Source organism: Serinus canaria, chromosome Z, assembly GCF_022539315.1.
Source record: "Serinus canaria isolate serCan28SL12 chromosome Z, serCan2020, whole genome shotgun sequence".
Taxonomy (NCBI): domain Eukaryota; kingdom Metazoa; phylum Chordata; class Aves; order Passeriformes; family Fringillidae; genus Serinus; species Serinus canaria.
The window spans coordinates 13,227,871-13,250,160 of NC_066343.1; the positions used below are offsets into that span (position 1 = coordinate 13,227,871).

Here is a 22,290-nt window from a genome sequence, read left to right on the forward strand (position 1 = left end):
AGAAGGACTCTGTGCAAGCAGCAGCTGCTGCATTGAAGAAGTTTCCAAACTATTGGGAACAAACCAAAACTCAAGCAAATCCATGCTGTTTGTTTCAAAAGTAGTCACTAAGCTTGTTTTAAAGTGAAAGAAACCAAGCTCTTAAGGGCACATTTCAGGGAGCTAATACTATCATTAGAACTTCTGTAGTCTGAGATGGGGCAGCTCAGCTCCACTCCCTTCAGTGAAAAGAGAGGGAAAAGGCTTTTGGGTGTTTGAATACTGCATTTTTAGCCTGAACTGCAGAACAAAATCCAACAAGAATTAAGAATTCACAGTAGCCCCTTATTCTCCATTCTGAGGGTGATGTGCACTTCCCTGACTTCTAATTTCTAGTAAAACATGCAGCACAGAAAAGAGAAACAAAACTCAATCTGCTTCTGGGAGATTGGAAGGCAGCCACATGAACCCTTTCCTGGGATGCCCCACTGGCAGGGTGGACACTGTGCAAGTACCTGAATAACTCAGAACAGCTTCCTGAGGCTCAGCAAAGCAGCACCTCTGTTGTGAAGGTGAGTTGTGCACTTTAGGAAACTGTCCCAGAAGGACATAAAGAATTTCTTAACCTGCTTCTTGCACAAAGGAGTTTGTTCTCAGCTGGTTTATCTGAAACTCTCACACTGAGAGCTCAAAGCCCTGAGCCCTCTGCACATTTTTCGGTCTCGCAGTCAAATTCTGTCACCTCTAATGCCATAAAAATTGTTTTCTGGTTTAGAAGGGATGCCTCAAATTCATGTTCTTAATATCCAGCTGCAGTGAAATTATTGACCTCTCTGGGACTTTTGAAACATCAAATTGAGTACTACTGGACAAAAAGGAAAATAACTTTGAGACAAATGGATAAATAATTTCCTCACAACAAAACATTTATTAACTGGATACAGCTTCTTGCTTGCTTGCTTGCTTGCTTGCTTGTTTGCTTACCCCTCCTCCTTTTTCCATTCTCTCCCATTTCTTACTGTGAGATTTTCTTTGCAAGAATGAATAAGAATGAAAAGAACAGAGCACTGTCCTGGATTTGTACAGTACAAGGATATAAAAGAACAGAGCAAGCACTGAAACAATCACAGCTGAAGATACAGAAAACAGTTGTATGTGCAGGCACTTGGTGGAATAAATACACAGTGACACTCAAACCCCAACACCCAAACTCCAGTACAGTGAAGCCAGAGGAGAGATTTGCCCACCTGCCACTGTGTGACTACCCTGGCATCTCCAGGGCTTCCAGTGGCTGGGAACAAAATTTGGTTTTGCCTGTGCCATTTTAATGGTCTCCTCTGCCAGGAGGCCTAAAGGCCTTGCCTTTGGAATGGCATGGAACCCACAAGAAGTTTTACTCTAATTTCCAAAGATGTTCTTAAGGTATCCAGTTGAATACTGGAGAGCAAAGCACTGCTCTGATGCTGTCTCACAGCTAACCTGCACTAACTACATTCAGCTAACCTTTGTCCTGTGTAACTGATACCCACCATGCTGACAGAGGGAGGGTTGCCATTTTCTTTGGTTTCATGTCTCAAGAGCTTTAGGTATTTCTCCCCTACAATCAGACTTGTTAAGAGCTTAAGGCATAAATCCCCTGGGAGAGAGCTGGAGAAGAAAATTCAAAGCAGAGCCCATCTGAGACCAAAAAGAAAAACCCAAATAACCCCCACTGATTAAACTCAGCAAAAAATATTTTCTTGGTTCATTCCAAAGCAAGGAATATTTTAAAATAGTTCAACCAAATGCCACCTTGAAATGAATTTGACTCAAAGCTAACTAAAGCCAAAGTAGGTTTTTCATCAGATATGCCCAATTTTTGCCTGTTTTCATTCAGTATGAGGTCTTTTGTCATCTGTAAGGTTTTCTATTTAACTGTGACCATAGCCCTGGTGCAAAGTACCTCTCCCAGATGTCTAACAACCAGGAGACATGGTCACTGTCAGTGGCCCCTTGATGTGCTGTGCTATTATTTATTGTTCTTGTGAACAGCTGTATTTGCTTCTCACATGTATTTTGCTTTCTGCCAGGAGCAGTGAACGAAACACTCCAGCTGAGATGTGAATTACAGCTCTGGAATGAACAGGGATCCTGCACAACAACCCCACCTGAGCTAATCTTTCCTTTGCCTCTGTGCTGAGGAAAAGTCAAGGTAAATTCATGTTGAATGTCTAAGTTCATTCAATGGCTGACAAGACCTCTTTTAATGGATCCAGTACAATGAGTGATGATCCCAACCAACATAGCAATCATTGTGTACAATGTATATTGTGTATCAATGAAAATGTCCTTTTGGGGCCCATCTGTGTGACACCAGTGGCTGTGATTCTGTTTTCCTATCCCAACTCTCAGAGGTGACCTTTAATGAAGCAGCAGAGGTTTTGTTTTTAAGAGCCTCTGGTTGAAGCAAAAGAAGTGGGAATAGTGGAGGTGCAGATAGGGAGAAAGTAACTAAAGAGACTTCAAAACTTTGAAGTATCTAGGCAGAATTTGTGGGAAAGTTCCTGCAAAACACTTCTGCTTTTGAAGGGTCCGCTCAAAACCACTTTGAGCTTTGGAACAGAGACAGGTCAGAGATGAGATCTTAGTAAGGACGGGAAATAAGGCCTTCCCCTCCTCATGAGCTTAAATTTGAAACATTCACTTTGTCCAACATTTCTGCTGCCCTAAGGTGAGGATTTTTGTAACCACTGTCCAGGAAGAGTAGGCAGGAAAGCCATGGATGTTGGTGTGAGAGCTTTTCTTTGGGAAAAGAAAAGCTTGGGAGTGAGCTGGAATCCTCCACTTCCCTCCCAGGTGGTGCATGGTGATTAGTTCCAAATTTGTATTAAATAGGGTCTCCATGAACAAAAGCTGATTTTTTAAGAAAACTTGTACGTTTAGAGAGAATTATTCTATACCCACGTGGAGACACGGGATGCCCAGTGCAAGCAGCACAGAATCCGAGTTTGCACACTGTGCCCTCTGCCCCATGGCAAGTGCTCTGGGTGTTTGTGTGCGGCAAGGCAGGAGCAGCTCACAGCAGTTTTGGGTCGCTGTTCAGTCGGAGGCTAGAGTACATCCCCACGTGCTGCACCAGGTTGGGCTCCACCACGAAGGCATTCTCACCCTTGCCCCGCAGCAGAGAGTAGAGGGCGGTGTCCTTGGCGAAGCCTCGGCAGCAGCGCAGCCCCCGCAGGTATCCCGAGGCCCGGCGGGCGGAGGCAGCGGAGAAGAGCATGGCCGGTGTGCAGCACTCGCTGGCCGGCACCACGTTGTAGAGCGCAGGGTGCAGGCGGCGCAGCTTGAGCCCGTAGTGCCGCCCCACCAGCTCTGACAGGGCCATGCTGTACAGGGCGAAGAACACCACCAGGCACCAGCCGGGGCCCGCCCGCCCCACGGCCCGGCAGTATGCACAGCTCAGCACCGGCCCCAGGAACATGCCCAGGCCCAGCCATTCCAGGACCCTCATGGGCTCGGGATTGAAGTAGCGCTGGAGCCTCTCAGGATGGTACAGCTTGAAGTAGAGAGCATCTCTGAGGTAGGGCTTGGAGAACCGGGCTGAGAAGAGGTGCTGCAAGACAGAAAATATCTCCTCCTCTGGCACGGCATCATCTTCCACGAGGAGGATGTACTCTGGGCTGTACACCAACAGTGACTGCTCCAGGCAGAAGATGTAGTCCTGCTTCTCCTTCTCGAACTGGTTCAGGCCAGGGTCAGGATTCTCTCCAGTTCTGTCACGACTGACCGTAGGAAAGAGGCTGCTCAGCAGCCTGACATCCTGATGGCTGCTGGGGTCTGACTCCACGTTACAGAGGAGCATGCGGTGGCTCTGGCAACGCGCCCCACATTTCTGGAGGAGACGGTGGAAGTGGGAGGCCACTTGCAAGACGTAGTGGAAATCATTCTGCCTCTGCACAGTGATAATGGTGATCAGCAGCAAGGGCTGGAAGGCGTCACTGCTGGAGGCCTCGGAGGTATTTGGCATCTGCATCTTCTCAAAATAATGGAGGGCATCCTGGCCCTCCTGCTGGTTCTGCTCCAGGAACTCCCGGCTCATGGGGTTCAGGTGCCAGCGCTGAAGGTAGAAGTAAGAGTGCAGGAGCCGGTGGCAGATCAAAGGGGCCAGCACACCAAAAGTTACCACAGTCAGGGTGAGGAGGTGGATGAAAGGGCTGGACCAATGGCACCACTTCCCACAGAACTGCCAGGCTTGGTGGAACATAACTGCTGCAGAAAGAGGGCACTCCTGCCCTACTCATGCCCTCAGTCCTTCACTTCCAATGCATTCTTCTCCCTGGACTGCAGGATACCACTGGGACTGTTGCTGCCAAACCTGTACAGGTTGTCCAAGCCCAGAAAGCAAGAAAAAAGGATGGTTAGTGAAATAGGAACTGACAGAGAAAATAGAAAGCAGGGGACTAGTCTCTGAGTAAGCTAAAATACAAGGCCTCTGTGGAATCCCTTGTGGTGGAGACATCACAGAATAGTCCTGGAACACTGAGGACAGATGTGCCAAACTTAATTCCTGGCAAAGGACCCCTAAGGCTTTTTTAGCACATAGGAACTCTGATCTAACCAAGCTCTAAAGGACTTAGTGTGTTACTGTGCTTCAAACATGTAACAACAGGCAAGGTGTGGAAATCCCTTTCAATTAAAGGTTAGGTACTTGTCTCTGGTGACAGTGACATAATAATATTTAGATCACAGCCACAAAGCAAAACCAGAATTCTTGTATCTTAGTCTAGCACATATTGGAGAGACAAACTTTTACCTCTTTGGAGGTACATATGTTTCCCTCCTGCTGCTCACACACTTCCAAATGTGGTTTTTTTCACACTCCTCCCCTGAGTGTGAAGCCATATAACAAACCCACCAATTTACTTCACTAAGGGCCTGTGTATGCTAAGGGTAATGTGCATGTCTGTTTCTCTCAGATGTCTCCTCCTTACTAGACCCTGTGAAATACATGGGCACAGCAACATTTACATGTAATTGAGCCATTGACTCCTACTTCTTATTTAAAAGGATGCAATCTAAAAGTATATGCCTAGAATTTTAAACTGAAAATTCTATAGATAGAATTTTCTATATATAGAATTCCTATAAAAACATAATATATTTTATGCACATACACACACACTCACTTTAAGCAAACATTCACCTTCACACAAGTTAGATTTTGGCGTATTTGGCTTTTCTGTTCTGTTTCTCTGGCTGCCCTGAACACCTCACAGCCTGGCTTTCCGAAGCTTACACAAAAATCAGGGCAATCAGACTGTTCACATGAATTCTCTTATGTCACTAATCTTGCTTTTAATCTGCTGGATTGCTCCTGGAAAAAAGTTTCCTATGTGTTTCAAAGCTGCAAAATTTTAGATTCCTCTAGAATATGAGAGAGACCATCTGCTTTCTCCTTCCTGCACCATGAGACAGAGATAAAACTATTCCTGTACAATTATATTATTAAATTACTCTTTTTGGCCTATCTACACTTCTTCTCAGTGTCAGTGGGAAAAGCCATTTGCTTCCTAACATAAAAACAGCTGGATGAAGTCATTTGGTCAGAGCCATAGTGTCATCTCTCTATAAAGGAATGAAAGAGGGGACAAAGGCAGGCTCTGGAAAATGTCATTGAAATGTCATGGGCTGTCACAGTCCCAACTGGGCCATAGCAGTAGTGGGAGTAATGGTGCTCACACAAGTGGTACTTAACACTTCTGATCCTATAGAAGCACCCAAGATGAAACCTTTGTGTGAAAAGCTTTTCTACACCCCAGCCTAACACCATGCAGAAGACCTGCCAGCTTAGGACCAGCTCCCCTGCTGATGAACCCTCTCTGGCAGAGACAAGGCCTTTGTGGTGCTGAGACAAACATCCTGCTTGAATCTGAGGAATACAATGGAAGCTTCCCAAGGAGCCATAGATATCTCCTGTAACATATGGACATGCTGACAGGGACTGTACAGATATCCTCAAATTCCAGAACCTGAGGTCCCTGCCATGAGCTGATCCCTATTACTGGGCCAGATGGCCAGCTTTTCTCATCTGCAATTCCTCTTGTTTTCTGACAGCTTTCAGCAGGTCAGGTGCCAGATAATAGTTCTGCAGTGTGTCAGGCCCCTCTTGACAACAGCAGTGTCCAGCAGAAGCCAAACATCTACAGATCTGATTGTTGCACTTCCAGGCCAAACTGGGAGTTGGGCTCCCTAGAAAATCCAAACCATCCCAGCAAGAGCTGCTAAAAAACCATCAGAGGAACCCTAATGGTAAGAGACCAGTAGTTGTTTTTGATTGCATTTTACTGGCAGGTACCAAATATTTCTCTCACCTCCTCAGGCGCTGCTGAAAGCAATTGTTCTTTTGTTGTTCGTAGATGATGAGTGACATCTGTCATCTTATCATCAGGTAAGTCAGCAGAGATCAGGGCTGCTGCACTTAAGCTCTCAGCACCCTTAAAACTTTTCGTTTCTTATGATCTGTGTACTAAAGATGCAACACTGTGACAGTTTAATGACAGCTTGAAATGTAAGAGAAGTGGCTAGAGAGGGGCAGAGGACTTGGCCCTTTGCAAAAATTATGTGGTGCATGAGATAGAAATTGAAGGCACTGCTGTCTGGTTTGATCTGCCATTCCTCAGGTTGTGTCAGTGAATGTACAGACCTCTTCCGTCCAAGGACATGGAATTTAAGCACAATTGGAACAGTAAAAATGCACAAATAGGCAGGGTGTAACCGTGACCAATTAGGTAACACAGGAAACTGCAGAGTTAAAACTGGAATGTAAATTTCATCATAGGCTGGCTTGCTAATCTCATCAGACTGTAGTTAACTTTGACAGGTTGTTCATAAACCCCTAGAAATCCATGAAGCACAGTTTGAAAGCTACTGCACTAAGAAACAAGGGACATAGCTGTGGCAGATGAATGACACTTTGTCCATTTTGTTTGAACTAAGAGGATAAGACTATGCCACCAGTGAAAGAGGCTGTGAACTCAATATATACTCACTACAGATATTTCCCCCACTTCTATCTTGTTTCTCATGTATATTGATCACATAAACATGCACAGAGCCCATTTCACCTGGCTGCCTCCCTGCAGGACAATCCCATGGGAAAGCAATGCTCCCTCCGCTTCTACCCTGCAGTCAGATCAGATGGAAGTAGGAGTGGAGAGCAGCCTGAGAAGAGGTCTGCAAGGTATCGGCTAAACACAGACTTCAGGCAATGACTTTGGAGAGCTGTCTGTGATTTTGGTAGGTGTGACAGGGGGTTGAGGTACCCCAAGAGAATCAGGGCTTGTGATCACAAGAGTCTGTCTATGGAGGGATTCATCCACTTGGTGGTCCTGGTGCAATGGCCTGTAGCAAACCCCCACAATAAAGTCACCTGTCCCTGTCCTCCGTTAATCCTGATTCATCATCTGTTGGACAGCTCCTCATCCATCCCTGGGCAGAGCTCCATTCACTCCAGCTGGTCACTGACATAGAGGGTGACCCCTCCTCATCTCCCCCACCTGCCCTTGCTAAAGATTCTGTATCTTTCCATTCTACCACTGCAGTCTCAGGAGCCAACCCAGCACATTGCCATGATGCCAAGGAGCTGCCAGCCCTGCAAGTGTGCCCATGACTCCAGCTCCCTGTATTCATTCCCCATGCCTTTGCACAGAGGCAGGTAAGTTGGACTCTGATGAATGCAAAGTAGTGGCTAGAATGGCTGGAATTCCTTTGTGCTACCTGAATGCTCCTGCTGATCTGTGATCCTTACCCATGTTCTGGGCCTCTCTTGCTACCCCTGGCTTTACACTGAAAGGCTTGCAGTTCCCCTCCCACAGCAGCTTTAAATTAAGGCCCTTACCAGCGTGGTGAGCCTGTCACTGAAATTCCCTCTTTGTATCAGAAGGACCCCAGCAGTCCCAACAGGTTTCTGCAAGTACATCCTATGGTCCAAGCTACACCCCTGGCTGTGGCACCAATCCTGTGACCATTTGTTGGTTTGCCAGATTTCAAACCCCCTTCCCTTTGACTGGAAAGGCTGGAGAAAAAGCTACCTGTGCTCCAAAAGATGATGAAGGGATTTAAGCATTTCTCATATGAGGAAAGGCTGAGGGAGCTGGGGCTGTTCAGCCTCAAGAAGAGATGGCTGAGAGGGCATCTGTAAGTGTGTCCAGGGAGAGGTTAGGAGAGGGGCCTGGGGGATAGATGGGAGATGGACATAGGGTCCAGCAGTGGCACAAGAGGAACAAGCAGGAGCTGATGTCTGGGAAGCTCCACCTGAATGTAAGGAAGAACGTCTTCCCTGTGCAATGACTGGGCACTGAACGGATTGCCCAGAGAGGCTGTGGTGTCCCCCTCACTGAAGAAATTTCAGAACCTGGGCACAATCCTGTGCAATGGGCCCTGGAATGACCCTGCTGGAGCAGGGAGGTGGGATCAGATGACCCACTGTGGTCCCTTCCAAGTTGCCTCATTCTGTGACTCTGCCAGGCCTGTCTTCCCAGGAATTCAGGTGTCTAGGCCATGTTTTACAGGAGCTAAAGGTACCCACCTGAACCAGGATTAGACAAAACTGGAGCTGCTACAGCTGCACCCCTGCACCGATGCAGAAGAGTTTTTGGCTACCTCAGTCCCTGTGGGCTGTAGATTCCTGTGACCCCTGCAAGCCCACAGAGCTCTCTTGTGTGGCTGGTTGGAGATCTCCCCGTGAGCCGGGACACTGCTCAAGGACACTCCTGGAGGCTAAGACCCCCTTACCCAACCCCTGATGTCTATAATGAGGAAACATATTTTACATTTAGCGTAAATGCATATTGTATGTTCATGACATTTATATATCCAGCTATAGCTTTAGGTGTAGAAGTATAGTAAGTAGCAGAGCCTAATCATGGTTTAAATCATTGTTGAAATCAGAAACTAAAACATGGTTCAATTAATTACCATTTCATCACAGATTAATTATTAATTTTTGTTAAATCATTGCTAAATCACCATTAAATTATAATTGAATTATTCATTAATCACCATTTACAATTTTTATCATTAAATGTAATTATTATCTAATCATTAATAACACCTTTTTGTTATTCCCACAATGATGAATTCTCTTAAAAATTCACTGGTGCCAGTAGAGTTGTGGGTGTAAGAATGGAAGGAGAGAAAAGGAACAGATGCAGTGATGGCTGCTAGCACTGCAGATGTTGTACCTTTACTGTTGTTTATGACTGTGAAGAATAAAGCACATGAATAAGGAAATAGAATATTTGTGAACAAAGGCCTTTGATGACAAACCTGTAAATTTCTGGTTAGGACAGGTCTATGTAACAATCAAAATGCAAAACTGTACAAGACAACAGCCAGAGTATTGTGATTCAAACGTCTGTTTGAAAGAAAAATGTTCGTCATATTGATAAAAAGCATTCCTCTTTGAAGAGACTCTCTACTATTGTTAAACTACTGATTTCTCTGTATTCACCACTTGTGCCTGAGGAATATACACTCTCTTCCTCCCCTCCCCCCACAAGGCAGAAGCCAGAGTGTTTATCCTGCACAGGAAGGCGTGGTGAATGGAATACCCTGGGAATACTCTGGTTCTGGGGGATCCTGGTGATCTGCTTGTGCCCCAAGGGGAGAAAATGAGGTAAATGCACAAGCTGAAAAATAATCTTTGGTACGATTAGTAATGCCCTTGTTTGACAGACAAGAAATCAGCAGATTTCACGTGTGCAGGAGGGTGTTCCTCCTGGCTTTTGTGCTTGCAAATGCTTGCTGAACCTGATGTGCCCTAATGATTGTACATAAATTATTTTCTTAATGACTGCAGGAGAGAAGCCCAGGAACCTGTAGTGTACATCAGCATCGATTCATGTTTGGCTGCATCACAGCACAAATTTCCTCAACAGCCTTTGATTCTAAATATCAGCGACTTCGGCCATTGAGTTTCTTAGGTGCTCCTCGTTCCCTTCGGGAGAGCTGCCAGGTAGCACAAGGTGACCCGTAAAGCACCGGGAATAATGGCAGTTACCTCAGTAGGGATGGTCAAAGAGGAGAGGGCATTAGATAAGAAAAGCTGATCCCACCTCCACTCTCTGCTCTCCTGCAGACACACACAGAGGGCATTTCAGCGTACCCAGTCCTCAGCTCCTTGCCCAGATTTCAGACCAGAGAGATTCTGGCCACGCTTCTAACCTCGGGCGAGGGCTCCTCCGGGTGGCACCAAGCTCAGGGCAGAAGCTGGCTGGCTTTTCCCCGTTCCCTTGAGAGTTCCACTCATCTCCCCTAAGGGAGGGGCCGTTTCTTGGGGCGCGGCCAGGCTCTGGCCACTTGCCCTCGCTCCTCACCACGTACAGGCATATCCCCGGAGCGAGCACAGAAACATCTCCTCGATCCCTGGAGGGTTTTCACCTCCCTGCTTGCCTGGATGCCGCAGCCACAGCAGGCAAGCCCAGTCCCGATGAGCAGTTAGGGCTGCGCATCAGCCATAACTTCGTGCCCCCCCCCTTCCCCGTTCCCCAGCCTCGGTGCACCGCCCGTCCCCTTATCCCCCACAGGGGAAGGGGAAGGATCCTGCGGGACAGCGCGGTCCCAGCGGGCCATTCCCCGATCCGAGCGGGAGATTTACCCGATCCGCTGGGTAGCCCCGCACGGCCGCTCCCGCCTCCCTCCCTCCCGCGGCTCCGCTCCCGCCGGGATCCTGCTCTCTGCGTGTGGCTCACTTCTCTTCCGCAAATTTCTCTCCTCCCTCTCGGGCGCTGAGGGTGGGATTAAAGGCATCAAAGACCAAACATGTGACTCTGCCAGTACAGGGATGCGCCAGGAAGGAGGGGAAGGGGAGATGGCCGGAGGGGGTCACCGCACACAGGGGAGAGGACCAGCCCTGGAAGCAGGTTCGGGAGTAAATTCCGAGCTCCAGGGGGACGGACGGGGCGGTGGCGGCTGCGCAGCTCCTCATTCCTGCTCTGCGGTCCCCGAGCGGCTGGACAGCCGCAGGGCAGCGCAGCTCCCCGGCCCTCCCCAGCCAGGGTGTCACATCTGCCCGGTGTCACCAGGGCCGTGTGTCACCTTTAGTGAGTGTTACTTCTGGCGGGTGTCACTTTTGCCGGGTGTCCTCTCTGCCCGATGTCACTTCTGCCTGGTGTCCCCGCCAGCTCCTGCGCCTCGGGGGCGTTGCTCTCCCGCGTTGGGACCTGCTGGATGCTCCGGACCCTCGCCTCACTCCCGGGAGCGGAGAGGATCACCGGGGCTCCGCAAACTCGAGCAGAAAAGTGTCAAGAGTCACCAGCAGGTTGGTTATGTGCGTGTCACCCACTGACAGGTAAAAAGCTTTTTCAGTCTGCAGTGAAGTCTTCACAGGTGTATTGGCTGAAGTGGGGAGGCTCAACAGCTACACAAAGATTTATATCAGCCTGTTCAGGATTCAGACATTTTATCAAACTGCCCCAAGACTGCCTCTGACCGGTTCACTCCCCCTCCTCCCACCCCCAGTGCTTTTCTCTGTGTTCCACTTCCCTGCTCTTACATACACACACATCCTTCAACCCTGTGACCATAACACCTAATTAACTGGTTACCTGAAAGACGCTTTAGGGAAAGTTTACTGTCTGTGATTGTAGGAACTCCTTGGGTTTGTGCCTGCAGCTCCAGAAAATGCAAGTGCATGTATTTGGGCTAAACTGTTTCAGGCTCAGACTTCTTTTACATCTTAGAAGAATCTCGGGAAAGAAAGAAAAAAAAAAAAAACCTACCAAGAAAAAAATCCCTTAGGTCCTTTCAGTAAATACCATGTTCTGTTGAGCACAACTAGAATGTTGCTAGTGTCCAGTCCTGTAATCAGAAGCTTCTAGCATGATATATATTCTTTAATTTTAACGTAGCAATTTCTATTATTCCCTCTTATAAGCATGATGAACAAAGGAAATCAGCTTTGCATGCCTGTGATCCTTAGTCTTCCTTCTGCTGACCCACACCTAGGGCTTTTTATTGCAGAGACAACATGGAAGAAGGGGAGAAAGCCAGAGGAACAGTAATGCCTAAAATAACACCTTCAAGCACCACAGTTGGGTTCCTGTAGTGACTTCCTAGAAACAGATTAGCCATGCTGGAAGGCCCATTAGCTTACTAAGATGCATGTTACTCTCAAAATAATAAATCATAGTTTCTCGGATGATTTGCTTTCCCAAATCTCTCTTTGCTGACCACCTCTGCCTCTTTTTCTGTTTTTAATGACAGTGATTTATACTCTACTATCCACTTAAATGCTCTCATGCCCCCAAAATTTGTTGCACTGAAAACACAGCAGACTCTGGAACAGAGCAGAGAAAAATGGGTATGTAAGAGTACTAGAGGTGGGGAAAAGCTTATACATTCCTAGAAGGTCTGTTATTATGTTCTTTCCAGGATGAGAGTTGCAGAAACAAAACATGGGGTTTTTTGCACGTGGGAGAATAACTATTGAGCAGCATCAGCAGAAACACTTACTACACTGCACCCAGGAATACATTTTGGATGTTTTAGCCAGCAGAATTTATTACCAGGAATAGTAAATTAAAAAGAAAAAAAAGGGGCCCAAAGGCCTTATCTTTGGGCATAAATATTTAGGTCATTGTAATGTTGTGTGATTTCTGTGCAATCTTCGCAACTTCCTCTCTGCTCACTTGCATGCTTTTCAGGGTACACTTGACTTTCATCTTTAAACAATTATTTTTTTAAAACAGCTTCTGTTAGGCCCAAAAGACTGAGGGAAAAGAGTCTCAAGGGATTTTGGGGCAGTAGCACAGAAGGACAGTGGAAGCCTCTAATTCCTGATTACTCATCCATTCTTATCATGGTGGTGTTTCCTGCCGTGCATGAGCATAAGGGACACTGATGTACCTGAAAAACGAACTTTTTCTTCAGGTGAGTTCTGTTTTAGTTGGGTAACTTTGTCCATGCAGTTCCCCACACCAAATGGCATTGGAAAGCTGGGAGGGTTTTGGAAAGCAGAGATGAACATTTGGGGACCCAACTGCTCCTGCAGTAACCTAACTGCAACCTGAAATGCTCAGAAGAAATAGTTAATTATTAAATTATTCAGACTGTACAATAACAGGATAGGACTTTAAACTATCATCAGAAAAAATCTTGGGATAAGAATTTATCCAGGTAACAAAGGTTCAGCTCAACCATCCAGATCCCAGTATTTTCCATTGTGAAAGCACCTTTCCCCTCTGCCACCCACTGTAACAGCTCTGATAGCACTGAGCATTTGTGCAGGGAAATGGGAATAATATTTTATTTGCTTTGCCTGAGATCAGGTACAGCTCCTGCTTTTCATAAGCATGAGTGTCAGAGGCAGGACAAGGCAGGCAGGTGGTGTTTAGATGCTTGCTCAATGTGCAGGCAAGGCAGACATTCATGGTCTTGGGGGAGCTGAACTGAGTAGCCTGGTGTGCTCTGAGTTGTTTTATTTGTGTCCTTGTATATCACTGTCAAATTATCTTCACTCTAACTCGTGTTCCCTGTCCCCTCCCAGTTCCTTGGCTTTCCTCCTACTGCCTCATACTTTTACCAGAAGGCAAGGGCATGAGGGTATGCATCAAAATCAACTCCTGTTGATTTTGAGCTGCTTGTGCTGATTATTCAGCCAACAAATCAAACAAACAGCTTCCTGTTCAGGGTGTCCAAAGGTTCTGCTCAGCAGGATGGACACGCTCAGCTCTGCTCTGCAAGGCACTGCCTGAAGTAGCAGCAAACACATATTTGGGGCTTACCTCCTTCAGCCAGAACTTGTTGTGCCAGTATGTAAGTAACCTGCAAAGGCTGTACCTCTTCCACAAACATACACCTCTTCCTTTACATACAGATACCAGATGATTCCATGGTTATTCCTGTACTATCAGCTGCACAATGGATATATTCTCCTTGTATATGCTATTCACTTCAAAGGCTAACTTTGAAAATAATTTTCTTCCCCTGCTAATTATTTATAGGGGTGAAAACCCCAATTAATATTTCCTGCTTGCATTCTGCTTTTGTAAGAAGCAGCAGACATTTCTGATGGCTATTTTGAATATAAATACAATATTGAGGATATTAACCAAATCACATAGAGGGGTAGTAGCTTTCTCTTTATTTTCTTTCAGACTCAATATTGATCACTGGGGACAAAGAGTGTTCAAAGTCCTTTGCCGTTTATTGGAGACATAATGAGCTTATATGTCAGGGCCACTGAGTTTAACTTCAGACAGCAACAGTCAGAGGAAACACAGTTCCAGCAGGGATGGATTCATGCTGGCTTGGCTGTCTAGGGTACTTTAGTATTCTCTAAAAAGGCTGAAGTAGTCTAATCTCATTTTAATCCTGGTCTGCGCATTTGGTTTTGGTTCTTTTCAGGACTAACCACCATATTTCGCAAGTTTTCCCTCTATAAAGTCTCCTACAAACAACCACAACCAGACTTTTCAGGCCCTTACCAATAGCTAATTATTCTTGCAGATGAATTATTAAACCCTGTTCCTGTAATCTCTTCTACCCAAGCTGCACATCTGAAGATGACAGAAACACGCTCACTGTAGTCTAGTCCAGAAACTATTGGGCACCCCTCCCCACCACACACATCCTTTTCCTCTGCTTCTTTAGCTGCTCCAATCAAACCATTAGAAAAGGCTGTTCACAGCTAAAAGAACACCAGAGCGAGCCAGCACAGAAATGTGCTAAATGATGATGGAACTGCAGAAATACTGCAAGCCTGGTGACACTCAGAGAACTGGATGTACCTTGGCCAGTTTAGTGGCATATGCTCTGGTGATCCAACCTCCTTCTTGCTCCAACCTTCTGACTCTTGCAGACCACGGAGTATTCCTAAGAAAGGGACAAACAATTTCAATTTAGACATAAAGTCTACTGGCTCTTCAAAATATCTGTTAAAATACGTTGGCTCTCAGTTACTTGCTCTGTCTTGCAACATAGAAGAATGGTCTGGAACACTGTAGTTTTTGCTAAAAAAAGATGCTGATGCTAAAAAAGAGAATGAGGTGAAAAGGCAAACCAGGAGATTTCCAAACTGAGAGTCAGGAGGATTTATCCCCCAGGGACTGATGGAAAACTTTTACTTTCTCTTGCAAAATGGAGTAGAAGTTATTTTGTATGGTCCCTAAGTTCTTTGCACTAACAAATTCTCATCTGTGTGAGAAGCACAGAGTGTTAGCAATTTCTCTGCTCTCTCTCACTGCAAATTTTAGGCGAGCACTTCTGGAACTAAAGGTCAGATGCTGGCACAAGAGAAATGGCCTGTCTAGGAAAGTCTGAGTACCACTTGTACAAGGTTTTAACTACATAAAGACTCTCAGGAAAATTGTATCAAATTATAACTATTTTAAAACTGCTTCAAATCTCTAAGGGGCAGCACTATTTGAAGTTTAAAAGGTTTTTAAATTCAGTTTAGCTGAATGGTGTTTTGTTACCTTTTTTTCATTCCATGCAATAGTGAATGTAACACAGAGACCAAAATGGTTTACTTCTAGTTTAGATTTTTAATTCATTCAGGTTAACTTATTTTTCTTTTAATATGTAAATTTAGACAAGACTGGGAAACCAAGTAGGGGCACCTGCCTTTCTTGAAGAAAGACATAAAAGTCTGTGACTAGTCCAGGATCTAGAAGGAAAACCTGCTATAATCACAGGAGTTACATTTGCTAGTATAAAGATGCAAGTGATTTGCATCTAGAATTTATTTTGCAAATTTGGTAATTTTCACTGCTGATGAGTAATTAATATTTTCAGCTCACTGAAAAAAAAAAAAAGCTCACAAAAAAAAAGCTCACTTTCCTTTTCTGGTCTCTTAATGTGTCAGTAAAGAGCTTACTAGAATACGGAGTAATTTTTGGAAGACTGTTTAAAATTCAAGATCATCTCCTTATATACTTCAATTAATAACTATGGATAATAGAGACAAGCTCCTTTTCAGGAAACTCTTCATATCACTATTTCCAGGAACTGTTGCACACAGGAATCCTCTGCACAAATAGCAAATTAAGGTGGTTCCAGCACCACCAGGTGTGGTGCCAGGAAAAAGAAAAAAAAAAAAGAAAATAAAAGAGTGACAATGAGTGAGGGAAAGGGAAGAAGACAGTAAAGCCTGTGCTCCATTTCCTGGGCTTTTCATTTCTCCTGATCACTATGGCAGCTGGGCAGTGAGGCAGCAAGGCAATCACTAATAATCCCTGCTGAGACTTTTCAGCCTGGGTTTCTCACTGACTGGAATCTTCCATTCTGTCTTCTTTACATTGCCTGCCAGGATGTTCTGGGTGTCAGTGGAGGGAGAGAGCTCCTTCAATTCACATAAATATTCTCCATTTAGCATCAAGTATTTCTTTACAGGAGGAAGACAACTAGGGAAGTGCCACGCTGCTGCGTCGAGTGCACTCGACTCCCCTATCCGTGGGGAGGAGGCTGCGCCGGCTAGCTGGGAGCACTGCAGCAGCTAGCAGCGGGAGGGCACTACCCTGGTGCGCCAGGGGCGTCTGGGCAGCGCCTTCGACAGGCAATGCAGCTTCGAGGGAGCGGCAAAGGTGTGGAGAAGCCACGGGAGAAAAGAGGACCTTAGCCCAGTTGGTGCAAGTCCAGAGGCTTTATTGTCTCCAGGGGAGTCCCAAGGGGGATAAGGCGAGGAGGAGCGAAAAACACTAGCATTTAAAGGGGGTGGTACAGAGGCATTGATACAACACATAACCAATAAAGGCAAAGTAAGGAGGGGAATTGGGTAAGATTGACATAGGTGAGAACTAATGATACATAAGACTGGGAGGGGCCTGGAGTCTCTGCCCAATCATCCTCAGGGAAAGGGAGAAGTTTCTGGAAGAGTGGGTAGGGTTCCGGGAGATGGACAGGGCCCGGGAGGAGGGGAAAATGTAACAAGTGGGGTGGTTGCTAAGGGAACGGGGGTGGAGACAAGGGCTTGGCAGCTTTCCCAGAACGGGAGGGAACCAACTCAGGGAGAGGGGGAAAACAGGGCTGAACCATCAACATAGGCTTAGGGATACAAAATGTGGAGAACATTATAAGATGGGGAGAACAACACCAACGGGGAAAACAATACAAATGGGAACTGAACCCACACCGCAACAGGGAAGGAACATGACAAAACAGAAGTAAGTGAGAAACTTTTGTGCAGCATATATAAGCAACTGAAACATTTCTATCCAAGTCCCTTCTGGTCAGGAGACCAATGGAATTTCTTTCCTACACCTGGGCAAAATATGATCAGTGTCTCTCACCCCACATATGAGTTGTAAGTATCCTACTATGCTACTTAGGTAAGAATAACTATCTAATAATATAGTAATAGAAAAAAAAAGCAGTTTCATTCAATGGAAAAGCAAGAACTCAGTTCAACTGCATTGGCTACAGCTTTATGTGTGTTCATTTTCTTTAGTCAGCTGGTCTGTCAAGAGAATTATAAAATCCTAAATAACATCAACAAGCAGCAATTGTTGGCTAGATCAAGGATGCTATGGAGTGATACACTGCTGTGTGGTCTGATGTACACTGCACTGCACTGGGTGGATATCATTAGGTAAAGTACCTGATCTTATCAAATACAGTTCCACTGTTGGCCCTAACTAATGTGTACCTAGCACAGCACCCTGCAGCACCACCCTTCATTCCATTTCATGTCCACAGAAACAACATAGGCAGCTTCACAATACTGAGAGGAAAACCAAAAATTATCCTATTTTCACAGCAAAACCTTAGCTACAATGATGTGCTTTATCCTTACCTTACAATGAGGTAAGGATAAAGTCATACCAAGAGGAGGGGACACCACAACAAACCTCAAGGACAAAATTTGAGCAAGGACTGAAGCTTTGTGCTTCAAAGGTCAGCTTTTAAAATTAATCTTGTCATTGCTTATCACACTTTGGTAACATGAAAGTGTCTCTTGCACAAATAAGCCATTAAGAAAGGGATGTCTTTTAAGACACTGGTGTTTCTATTTTTGCTTCAAAGTACCAATGATCAAAATAGCAGAACAAGACAATCACTGTCTGTAGCCAGTGTACAAGTAAATTAAGGGGGTTAGGAAGTACAAGCCCTTCATTTTACTTATTTATCTATTGTAATTGTTTTTAAGGAGAGAGGTCAAAGACCTGTACACACGTATGACAGGTCTGGTACTTTTATTTGGAAGTATGTTCTACTAATATGCATTTTCTACTTTTTCATTTTTTTTTCCTTTCTGAGACTCTTTCTTCCTTTACTTTACCTCTATGATCTGATCTAGAAGGCAGTGAACAGATATGCCAAGTGCCACAGGACACACTGAGGGCTGTGTTTCACACCTGCTCTCCTGTGGTGCCTGGCACTGCCTTATCATGAAGCAGCTGCTGTGGTTCCAGTTAACAACCTAGGGAATGAAAGGCTAATTTGTGTGCTGACACAAAAATAGACTTTTACCACAGAAATATTAATGCACAGGGCTTTGCTCCACTGAATTTGGAATCCTGTTATCTCTTTTACGGCAGTAAGTCTGCTGTTAGTGTTTTGGGTACTATTTTGCTTTGCCCAATCACTGGTTGCCTGAAGATGTCACTTTTCCACTTTATTATCTTAGGCTGGCTGCTTCTTGTGCTCTTGGGCCCATTTGTCCAATCTCTTTCCTTGAGTGTGCAACCTGCAATCCCTTTCTTCATCTGCCACTGACAGCACCTGGAACTGATTGGCCAAAGCCCTTCTGTTCCCACCTTTGGGACGAATCTGTGCTTTGCTATTTCCTCAGCAGACTCCAGGCCCACGAATCCTCTCACAAAAGAGAGGATTTCTCTTTGCCCTCCAGGGCAGAGCCTTCTGCTCACCACAACCTCAGATTCACCAGCAGATGGGAGAGAGATCAGCTCCCAGACCATCTCACATAGGGCCTTTCCTCTTGGAAGCAGCACAGTTCTGCTGGATCAAAGATCACTTTAGGTACTGTCCCCGGTGTGCAAAGATCCAAATTTACCTGCGTACCTACAGACACATCTGGGTAATATGGGAATAATTCACAATGCTGTGTCTCCACCTTCCACCTTACCAAAGAGGATGCATTTCACACATATATGTTGGGCTTTCATAGCAAATTTGGTGGCTACAACTACTCCTACAACTTGAGGGAAAGACAGTATTTAGGGTTTTGTAGGTCCTTTTAATTTGGAATAGAGGTTGGAACAGGTAATGGGTGATGCTCAGCACAATCCTGGTCACAAGGCTGTGCATTTCTTGTTTACAGGAGATTCAGTCCATCCAAGTCTCCTTTTGTGCCCACAGCCTGAGCACACCAACACTGCAAGCTCAAATTGTCTCCTCTCTAGGCTGTTCCTTACACAACGTTTTTTATTCAGTTCATCTCTGGGTCTTTGGTGGTTTCTCAGTGCCAGGCTCCCCTCTGCTTATGCTAAAAACATGTGCACATAATTTCCAAGAAACACTCTGCTTCCATCACTCCAATTCTTAATCAACTGTAATTTTGTAAAGTGCTCAACTCTTTCTTGTAGCATTTGCAAGTGAAGGACTGTGAGGTTCAGGAAAAAGCAGCCATATCTGTCACACTCCTGACTAAGTAATTGCAAATTGCTGCAAGACTTTCTCTGCAGTTCCTCTGCACTGGCATTGGATTGCTTGGCTCTCCCATCTTCTTCACAAAGGTATCTCAAGTGCTCTCCACAAAAGTATCTCAAGTATTAATAAAAGTATTATTAATCCCTCTCTTTCTCTCCTTACCACTCAGACTTTTTTCTTGTATTATTTTTCCCTCATCTACTGTGTTATCTCTGCCTAACAATTCACAAGGAGATGACAGTTACTCTACAAACAACACTGAGGAAAGCAGAACATTCTCACTACTGGAGGGAAACAATAGCTCAGTCTTGAGTTTGCAGGCTGTGTTAGCAGGCTGTGTGGAAAATCCACATGTATCCTGCAGCGCAGCCATTTCCTTTTTAGCATCACAATCCAGCTAGAAGCTTGAACTTTCCCTTTAAGTCCCATTTTAGGGCCTCCCCGAACACTTTGGTCTGTGGTATGTGCTGTATAAAAAAGTGGCTTCAAAGTCTGTTTGAATGCTTATCTGAAGCATGGTGATTAAGACAGATATGGAACTGAATGTACAAGGGTAGGAGTACTCTGCAGGAAATTGAGGAAATGCCAAGGTGCACAGAGATAAAAGACTCTGTCATTAAATTAAATAAAAAGTCGTGGCTGTCCCCATTTCAGTTAGGGCTTTTGCAGAGAGGACATAAATCTATTCTTCATGGGTTCTATACCTGAGACAAAAATATGCAGAGGACAGAAAAAACACAATATAAAGAAAGGGGAAGAAAAACACAAGAGCTTAAAGGTATGCTAACTGGAAACCCTCATTTGGAGCCCATTTTATGAAGCATAAAAAGCACCTTTTTGGTTTCAAAAATTTTAGTGAACAACTGCATTAAGAATCAATCATTTATCAACCACTTCTGAGTTAGGTAAGTGCTCCCCAGCTGTAAAGAAATGCTGTAGGTGGAAAACATGTTCGCTAATTTTTGTCATTCATTGTGGCTTTTATTTTTTAACAGTGGAGGTCTGAATACAACCTTTTAAGAAATCCCTGAGGTGTTCAGCTTTCCAGCCCTGTTATACGAGGTTTATTTTATTTTATTTATTATTTTTAGACAATATTGTGTAAAAACAGATTTCAGCCAAGCTGGTCAACTCCTCTGTTCCAGCTGCTCTCACACTTGATCACAAAGTTGCAACAGCTCACTGGCTCACCCAGTCATTCTGGCAGCTGCAGGGGAAAAAAATCACTGGGAAAACTATATTTTCCCTTTAGGAACTCAGATGTTTATCCAGCCTGAAGTCTTGTCTATTATTCAGTTGGTCTGTGGCTCTTGGGCATAGCAGCAAGTTATATTGTAATCTGCAGCATGGGGACTGTACTTATTTTCGGCATTCTCAGTGGTGACGGTTCCAGTGGAGCTGGGTGAAAGCAAACTTCGTACTGGCACAAAAACCTTGTGCTGCTTAGGAGGTGCAAACCTATTTCAAACTGTAAACATCAAATCACAAATGGTCTGGGTTGAAAGTGAACTTAAAGCTCATCTTGTTTGAAATCCCTGCTATGGGCAGGGACACCTTCCACTAGAGCTCAAACCTCTATCCAATGCGACCTTGGACAATTCCAGGGATGGGACATGTCCAGCATCTCTGGGCAATGCAAATAAATCAGGAACTCTGTTGACCTGATGCTGTTGACAGGTGTTTTCATGTTTCTCTGCAAAGATGAAGATAATAAACCTAAGCACTAAAATTTCACTTCAGACTTGCATTATCTATTAGCTCAGTCTTAGTTGGAGCTTGTTATGAGTAGAAAAGCTGTCCATTTATTTTAAAGATTGCAGAGTTAACAAGTTCAAACCAATTGCTGCCAAGTTGGAGTTCTATTTGTTATTAATAATTTCATCATGTAATCACCTATTGTTAATAGTTTTTCTTTAATTACCTGCTGTTGACGGTTAGAAATCCCCCTTTGTCGAGTATCACCCTCCTGCTCCCTGGAAAATGGCACCCGGGACTGTGAGGAGGAAATGAGAAAGGACCATTTGTAGGTGTGGTTTCTGTCCAGGAACACTGGACACCAAGGCAGAAATTCAAAGAGAAAGTAGGCACAGCTGCCCAGAGGCTTAGAAACAGAACATAAAAATGTAACTCTTCATCAGGATTTAAAAATCACTGTCATTCCTAGCTTTCTAGCCACCAACATGGCATTTCTAGCTTGCCATGAAGAACAAAGCCAAAGGGACACTGATGTTGCTGACCCTTAGCCTGTAGCTACGTGGATAAACCGGCTGATGGGGTGGATTTTCCCAAAGCTGTCAAGACAGATAATCAGTGGAAATGAAGTTACTCCAGAATGGAGACATGAAGTGAAGAAGCACAGACCATGGAGTACCTAATTCTCCATGCATTTTTGGCAGGATTGTGTTTTACTGAAGCACATGTTGGGCCTGCCATTTGCTGAATTCGGATATGATGTCTGTAAAGCTGGTGTGGAAAAAAAAAAAACCAAATAAAACTCTGACTTTGGGAGAGGAACTGCCAATGCCTTTGTAACTACAATTCTCTTTCTCAGAAAATTACCTTTTTTTATTTTGTGAAATATGTACCCTCTCCATACAAAGTAAGCCAAGGTTAAATTCCAGCACTTAGAGCCTGATTTTACCTCAGGTCCTTGTTAAAATGCCTTGATTTTGATTGGAGAAGGGCCTGAGAGACCTGGTCTAATAAGACCTGCTTTGAGTGGAG

At 44.9% G+C, this 22,290-nt stretch overlaps 2 protein-coding genes across 4 annotated transcripts in view; both read right to left on the reverse strand.

Annotated features, from left to right (window-relative positions):
• Nucleotides 1-22,290, reverse strand: part of GRIN3A (glutamate ionotropic receptor NMDA type subunit 3A) — a 384,347-nt gene that overhangs the window by 172,358 nt on the left and 189,699 nt on the right. The gene's annotated exons all lie outside the window — the stretch shown is intronic.
• LOC127059068 (post-GPI attachment to proteins factor 4-like) overlaps nt 885-22,290 on the reverse strand; it is a 32,738-nt gene continuing 11,332 nt past the window's right edge. The window contains exons 1-2 of one of the 3 annotated variants that reach the window (XM_050987070.1): nt 10,616-10,829; nt 885-4,333 (exon numbers count right to left, since the gene is read on the reverse strand). In XM_050987070.1, coding sequence (XP_050843027.1) covers nt 3,035-4,222 — 1,188 coding nt within the window. In that variant the 5' untranslated portion in view covers nt 4,223-4,333; nt 10,616-10,829 and the 3' untranslated portion in view covers nt 885-3,034. Of the gene's footprint in view, nt 4,334-10,182; nt 10,481-10,615; nt 10,830-22,290 lie in introns of those variants that run through there. The other 2 variants (XM_050987073.1, XM_050987071.1) reach the window with 2 other exon arrangements.